The sequence below is a fragment of the Penaeus japonicus genome, unplaced genomic scaffold (assembly GCF_977035675.1).
Source record: "Penaeus japonicus unplaced genomic scaffold, GWHDUDI00000001_assembly GWHDUDI00000018, whole genome shotgun sequence".
NCBI classification, from domain to species: domain Eukaryota; kingdom Metazoa; phylum Arthropoda; class Malacostraca; order Decapoda; family Penaeidae; genus Penaeus; species Penaeus japonicus.
In genome coordinates, this window is record NW_028234420.1 from 10,983,969 (window position 1) to 10,991,468 (window position 7,500).

Below are 7,500 nucleotides of genomic sequence, written 5' to 3' on the forward strand. Positions count from 1 at the left end.
TATATATATATATATATATATATATATACGTATATATATATATATGTGTGTGTGTGTGTGTGTGTGTGTGTGTGTGTGTGTGTGTGTGTGTGTGTGTGTGTATGTATGTATGTATGTATGTATGTATATGTGTTTGTATTTGTGTTTGTGTTTGTGTTTGTGTTTTGTGTTATGGTATGTGTTATGTGTTATGTATATGTATATGTATATGTATACGTATCGTATCGTATCGTATACGTATACGTATACGTATGTATGTGTATGTATATGTGTATGTGTATGTGTATATATATATGTATATGTATATGTATATATATATATATATATATATATATATATATATATATATATATATATATATCCTTGTCCTTATCCTTCATTTCTCAGCAAGATTTATCACTTTGTGTTTAAGTTTTTGCAAGTAGTGATAGATGAATCATAAGTGTTAAAGTAAACAGAAATTGCATGATTAATAAGTAATAAGAGTCTCTTGAGTGTAGTAGAGATCCTGTAGTCAGCATCACAACCTACTTTGATAAGCGTGACTTACTTATTTATTTTGAGAATGTTATTGTGATGACACGGTGTGGTAACGGCGTGGTGACGTGGTGTGCAGGGGGAAAGAGAGGGACTTGAAATGGTGCCATAACGTGCGTAAAGGATGATATGTATTCCAGCATGTTGTGTCAAATGAAAACGGGTACTTTGGATTCTTTGGGTGTGTTGTGCAATGTTTAGGGCTAGATGACAGGCGTAGTGCGTAAGGTGACTGACTGGGTGTGGTGCCGCTGCCTTGGTACCAGGATGAAGGGAGTTGGTCAGATGTGCAGCATCTTTTTCTCTCGGCTTTTAAAAGATTTTCATTTATTAGCTGAAAACTGGTAATTTAAGCAACGTTAAGGATCAGCTGATTCAAAGAGAAGAAATCCCCGTGTCTCAGTTATTACAAGCAAGGACCTCTTATTTGAACCCTCAAAGAATCTCAAGAATGATTTGAACATCCACACTTCAAAAGAAATCCAGGGGTCCAAGGTAATAGCCGAAATCCCCTTATCTTGGAATAAATCCCTTGGCGCTGGTAACGCTGCTTGTAGGAGTCAGTGTGGCGCCCGACTCCGCCGCCCCACCCCTACGGCCGCCCCTACGACCGCCCCCTGCAGCCACCCCTGCTCCATCTGGCTGACGCCCGCGCCCCGCCGCCCATCCGCTGCCACTACCTGAAGTCGTGGCTGCTCCCGTAATTGTGTATAATTGGTTGAAATTTTATTTGATCTTTCATATTGAAATATTTGAATGTCTCTTTTTCTCTCTTCTCTCTCCCTGTCTCCCTCTTTCTCCCTCCCTCCCTCCCTCCCCTCCCTCTCACCCTATCTCCTCTCCCCCTCCCCCTCCCCTCCCCCCTCCCCCTCCCCTCCCCCTCCCCCTCCCCTCCCCCTCCCCCACCTTTATTTCTGTTAGAGTATACTTCAAGTTCATCCAGTTTCCACAAAATGAAGCTGTTAGATATCAAGGTGCCTTAGAGAACTCGGGAGTTTTTCAATAGAACAATTATTGGAGCCATTCGCCATTCACTGGAACTAAATAACTTAGTGCATTGGTTACTTTCTGGTGGCAGGGGTGGGATGAAATGTAAATGACCCATGATTCTCTCTCTCTCTCTCACTCTCTCTTTCTCTTTCTCTTTCTCTTTTTCTTTTTCTTTCTCTTTCTCTTTCTCTTTCTCTCTCTCTCTCTCTCTCTCTCTCTTTCTCTTTCTCTTTCTCTTTCTCTTTCCCTCTCCCTCTCCCTCTCCCTCTCCTTCTCCTTCTCCTTCTCCCTCTCCCTCTCCCTCTCCCTCTCCATCTCTCTTTCGCATGAGTGAAGAAGTGACTAAGGGTTGGAGGGACTGATGCGGAAGAGAAGAAAATGTGGAAGAATAGATTAATGACAAGACAAAATAAAATAAGATAAGGAATTAAATCAAAGCAAGAGAAAATTTAAGTCTAAAAGGCAAAGAAGAGTAGCTAGGGGTGTGAAATGTGAAACAGCGTGTGGTAAACAATTTACTTGGTTGAAGCTATGATAAGTGGGCTCTCAAAAAGAAAGGAAAAATATTTAAAAAATAGTTTCTGTAGATTAGTCCAAGATTTTTAAATGGTTGTAAAAAGATTGCAATTTCTCTCTCTCTCTCTCTCTCTCTCTCTCTCTCTCTCTCTCTCTCTCTCTCTCTCTCTCTCTCTCTCTCTCTCTCTCTCTCGTTTTCTCTTTAGCCTCTTCCCTTCCTACCTCTGTCTCTCTCTCTCTCCCCTCCTGCTCTTCCGTCTCTCCCCCTCCCTCTCTGTCTCTCTCTCCCCCCTCCTGCTTTTCCGTCTCTCCCCCTCCCTCCCTCTCTCTCTCTCTCTCTCTCTCTCTCTCTCTCTCTACCCCCCCTCTAACTCTCACTCTCCCTCTCCCCCCCTTCCCTCTCTACCCCCCTCTAACTCTCCCTCCCCACCCCCTTCCCTGAAGCTAACATTCACCCTTTTCCTTTTGCTTAACCCTATCTCCCTCCATCTCCCTCTTTCTGTCCCTCGCTCTCTCCCCCTTCTGTTCTTTCTCCTTCAGTAGCCATATTTCAAAGAAAATGGAGGGAAAACCAAGTGTGAGGGAAACTAAAGAAAACATTCGAGGCATTTCTTCACCCGTTAACAAAAAAGAAAGAAAAAAAACGCGAAATATTTTAAAAAGCTGATATTATGTGTACGTCTCCGTGCAATGGCGTTGCGGCTGTTATTTACATTTGTTTTAATTCATTATTCATTCCCTATTTTATGTAGTCTACCTAGGTAAATGAACCACTCGCTCCCCGGATAAAGAAATAAGATGAATAGATAAATATATTATTTGATTAAAGAATGAGTTGGCAAGAGAAGGTTGACATTTCTTGTCTTGAAAGAATGGAAGAAATGCTGATCAAGATTTGTACAATTGGGAATGTGCTGTTAAGAAAGATTCCTGAAGTCATTATTGTATAGTAGAAATCAGGAAAAGATTAAGAGAGAAAGAGAGAGAATTAGGGAACTTCTGTATTGTACAGTGGAAAATATGAAAAATAGATATAAAAGAATATGGAATTCCTCATTAGAAAAAATATATATTGCCAACAAGAAGAGATTCAGCAACACACTTACCTACACCCGGCAATGTCACAGGATCCCCTCTGAAGTGATTACAAATTCGAAATCAAGTATAGGTTTAACGACTTAAATTACCCAACGGTCACTCGACTTGCTTTTGGCGCGCAATTTGACTAAGAAGATGTTAATTGAAAGTCTAATCGCAGCCTATCGGATTTAGATTAGCCTTTTTCGATGTAAATTGCCTTGGATACAGTAGACAGGCGTGTTGTTACCGATGCCTTTGGGTAAATGAGGCGGAACTCCTGGATAACCTTGGATAAGTAAACGCCTGAAGACAGCCATGGTAGGAAAGGGTGAGGAAAAGATGGGTGGGATGGAAAAGGGGAGGGGAAGGGAAGGAAGAGGGAAAGGGATTGGGAGTGGGAGAGGATGAAGATGAAGATGAGGTAGAGACAGTTGTATGTGTGTGTTTGCGTGTCTGTGTTTGTGTCTGCATCTGCATCTGTATCTGTATACAGCGCCAACGAATCCTTCAAATCTCAGGCCGATTGTCGAAGATGGATATACTTTTTCCTGTTTATGCCTAACATCGGGAGATCGACCAAACAGCACGCCCTTCTAGAACCCCCCCCCCCCCCCTTAAGCCTCATGCGTTGGCAAGGTCATGGTGATTTCGCTGTCGTGATGCGACGTCTTAAAGATAGTGACGGCCTCATTTAGGTAAGATAACGAGTAAGTTTCACATGGAAGCCTTTCGCGGGGAGTGGCGTCACTACACACCTCACTCGGGATGGTGACTCCCCCAATAGCCACGTTATAGTGAGATAGATGCTGGGACTTTGCTGCGTCATTTCCTCCTTCCGTCTCCAGTAACGCACGTAGCCATTAGTGTAATGGAGAGGGAAGACAATCCACGACCTCCTTTGCCGCTAATGAACGACAGACATACACGTACACGGTTACCTGGCGTGGTTCATGTCGGTGCCGCTGTGGGGGACCAACTGACCATCAGTCATTTGCCGGGAATATTGACCTCGGCGAGATGGTGAATTTGCCTCGGTCATCGATCCCTCACTGACAGTTAGTTATTAGTGGTGTTTTATCCGGTGGTGAATTTGACCAAACTGTTTATCTGATTTTCTTTTAAAGACTGCCACGGTACATGAGTTGTGTTTCTTATATTTTTCGGATCACTGTAAAACAACTTTGGATCAGTAGTTACGAAGCTTTGGTTTTGCATCCTTCTCGATAGGGATGATTGATAACTTACCCAATAAACTAGCGTGAGGGATCTCTTACTTCAATTCCTCCCTTTTCTGTCTCTCTTGGATCTGGTGCCAAAATTCTAGTGATTTTCCTTACATTTATGATAATATCCATCCGTCTTTTGAAATAAATGAATATATATATATATATTTTTTTTTCATTTACAAGTGATGCCCAATGTCAAAATTTAGAATGAACCTGATCTTGTGATATTATGTATTTTGAATTCCGTGCATAGCAGATACTCGTATCTTGGAATCACTAGTTTCCCATAATGGGAGGAAAGGGTTTGAATCTCTTGTCCTAAAAGTCCACCCACTTGTATTTTTTTTTAATGAAACCTGTGTCATGACTCATAAATAGGCTTAGGTTCATCTATAACTGTTTTTCCTTTGACAACTGATTCTTCAGCTGAATATGGACTATATTTTATACTTTCGAATTTATCCGCATTGAATTCCGTATTGTCCTCGCGCGTCCTATTACAAACGCTTTCTAGATCCTCATTAAGCTAAACGTCCACATATCCTCGTACCATCTGCATATGACGTTGCTCTGCAGTGTTGATGTATCCCCCGCATACATACACACACCTCGCTGTACCAAAGAGATGTGACCTTCAGAAATGGTTTATTAATTCATCGGCCGACGCCATCTTGAAGGGCGTGATCACCAACGTTAATTTATCTTTCTTTTTAATAGATTCTATGGAACTTTTTCTCCTACTAGGGATTGGTTTCATATAGATTCATAATGTATCCTTTCTCTTTTTGTCATTCTTCTTGTTTCTCAACGCTATTTTTCGATCATTTGGTATCACACTTGTTTCTTTTCTTTGGCACTAATCTCCTACATTTCTGCAACCATAAAACAGCCCATCAACAGGTGATTGTAAAAATTCAATATGTGTTACTGCATCTTCTTGTGTTTTATGTATCATCATTCAGTCAATTTAACTGTCATTGAAATGCCTACTACTTGTTTTTTTTTAGCTTATTTGATATTTCAATGTGGTTTTGGTTACACATGGATGCATCATGTATCTTCTGATTACTTTATCTCTGGTTTGACCCTCTCTATTTTTTGTCATTCTTATTGTTTCTCTACACTATTTTTCGATCTTCTGGTACCACACTTGTTTTGTTTCTTTGTTTGGTATAAATCTTATACAAACATCTCTGCGACTATCAAAGAACATTTTCAGCCATATCATTTTCAATAATATCAGGTAATTGTAGGGCCTCAGTTTGTGCTGATGCTTCTTCTGGTGTTTCATTTATAATTTTGCAGTAACTAACTTCATTTTCAATATTTTTTTTATTGCATTTTAGCTTTTTTGACTTGATTTCAACGTGGTCTTGTTGCACAGTATAGGTTGATATATCGTCTACGTCCTTCCTCCTCCCGGACACATACGAAGACGGGGTCGTGTCTCTTGTTCCCCCTTTGTTGGGATTTTGACGATTTGGTTCCGGTTGGCTTATGGTGCGTCAGGTTGTGTGGCCTTGTCTGCCACTGGTAAATGCATGGCCGGTTTTGATCTCCGTCGTTTTTACTGTTTTATTTTAGCTGGTTTATAAAACTTTTGTTTACTTTTTTTCATGTCCTCTTCATAGCAGTTTTGATTTGCTGTGAATCTTTTTATTCTTCCTCCCTTTTTCACTTTTAGTTGTTGTTTTTTATATAGGTGGGGCTTTCCATATTATTTTTTTTATTTCTTTTATATAATGTTATGTTTCATTTCTCAAATCTTCAAACATTTTATTTTGTTTAAGCCTTGCACGCCAATTTAAACATTTAATATTACCGGCAAGTCCATCAAAGGATTATCATCTTTCATACATACATCATTACAGTGTTAGTACTTCGAGGGATTTTTTAAAACTCTTTGGTCTACAGATATTTCACCACCCGTTTTAGAAATGCTGATTTTTTGTTTTCTTGATTTTTTTTTATTTCTGTTTAGTTCTTTAGTTCTTTTACGAAGACAACGTAACACTCACATTTTCAACTGATTATCTCTTCTAAAAAAACACACACACACAAAAAAAAAAAAACGGGATTTAGAGTTTTGACAATTTCTTTTTATCTCTATTTCGAGGTTCGTTTTACTTCTAGTACAGTCCTGTCTACACTAGATTTATTTTCAGCTTTTCAACCGTTACTTTTGGTCCCTTTGTGTCGAAGCATGTAGGTTTTTTACTCCTAAGAGTTCCTGATGCCAGGCAGGGATATTGTTGTTATTATTGCTGCTGTTGTAGTCGTTGGTGTTGTTATATTATGTGGAAGTTATGATATTATTATTGTCTTTTGTAATATTATCGTTGTTTAATGTGATTTAAAGATGATATCGCAGGTATTAATAACAAGTTTAGTATTACGCCTCTTTATCTACCTCACTCATTTTCTCGTAGATTTCCCTCTTTGTAGTTCTATAAATAACACTTTACTTTGAGACTGACCTTTGGTAAAGCAACTCAAAAAATAACTTAGTCTAGAAGTTATTCCATACGGAAGTCGCGTGCCTTGGTTACGAAACATTTAAGTGTTCGAATGAATTTTAGCCAGGGTTAGGTATGGGGAATGCAGTTGAATGAAAATAACCCACTACATTATCATTATTGTTAATAGTATCATCATTACTATTATTGTGGTTGTTGTCACTGCCATCGTTACCGTTATTGTTATTATATTATTATTATTATTATCCTTTTTATTATTATTGCTATTATTATTATTATCATTATCATTTTCATATTCATTTTCATTTTCATTTTCATTTTCATTCTTCTTCATCTTCTTCTTCTTATTATTATTATTATTATTATTATTATTATTATGTATACTAGGATGTATAGGTGTGAAATAGCCAGAGGTTGAAAGCACTTATGGCTGGGTTAGGAGACGAAGATGTTATGGACGCTGGATGACAGAGAAAGAATCTCTCCTTTTAAAGGTCCTTCTCTTTCTCTCTCTCTCTCTCTCTCTCTCTTTTTTTTTTTTATATCAAGGTTGTATTTACAGCTCTCCCGGAGACTTAGGCAGTGATAAATCTTGTGTCTTCCGTAGATGGCTGGAGACTGGCTGGTTCTCAAAATGTCCCCGAAGAGAAGGTTCAGCAAGTTCCTCAACATGT

At 39.1% G+C, this 7,500-nt stretch overlaps 1 protein-coding gene across 1 annotated transcript in view; it reads left to right on the top strand.

Moving 5' to 3' along the window:
• LOC122245995 (uncharacterized) overlaps positions 1-7,500 on the top strand; it is a gene marked incomplete in the record, with an annotated part of 45,816 nt that overhangs the window by 25,972 nt on the left and 12,344 nt on the right. The window contains 1 exon segment of the mRNA XM_086546564.1: positions 7,434-7,500. This exon segment is cut by the window's right edge and continues 77 nt beyond it. Coding sequence (XP_086402690.1) covers positions 7,434-7,500 — 67 coding nt within the window.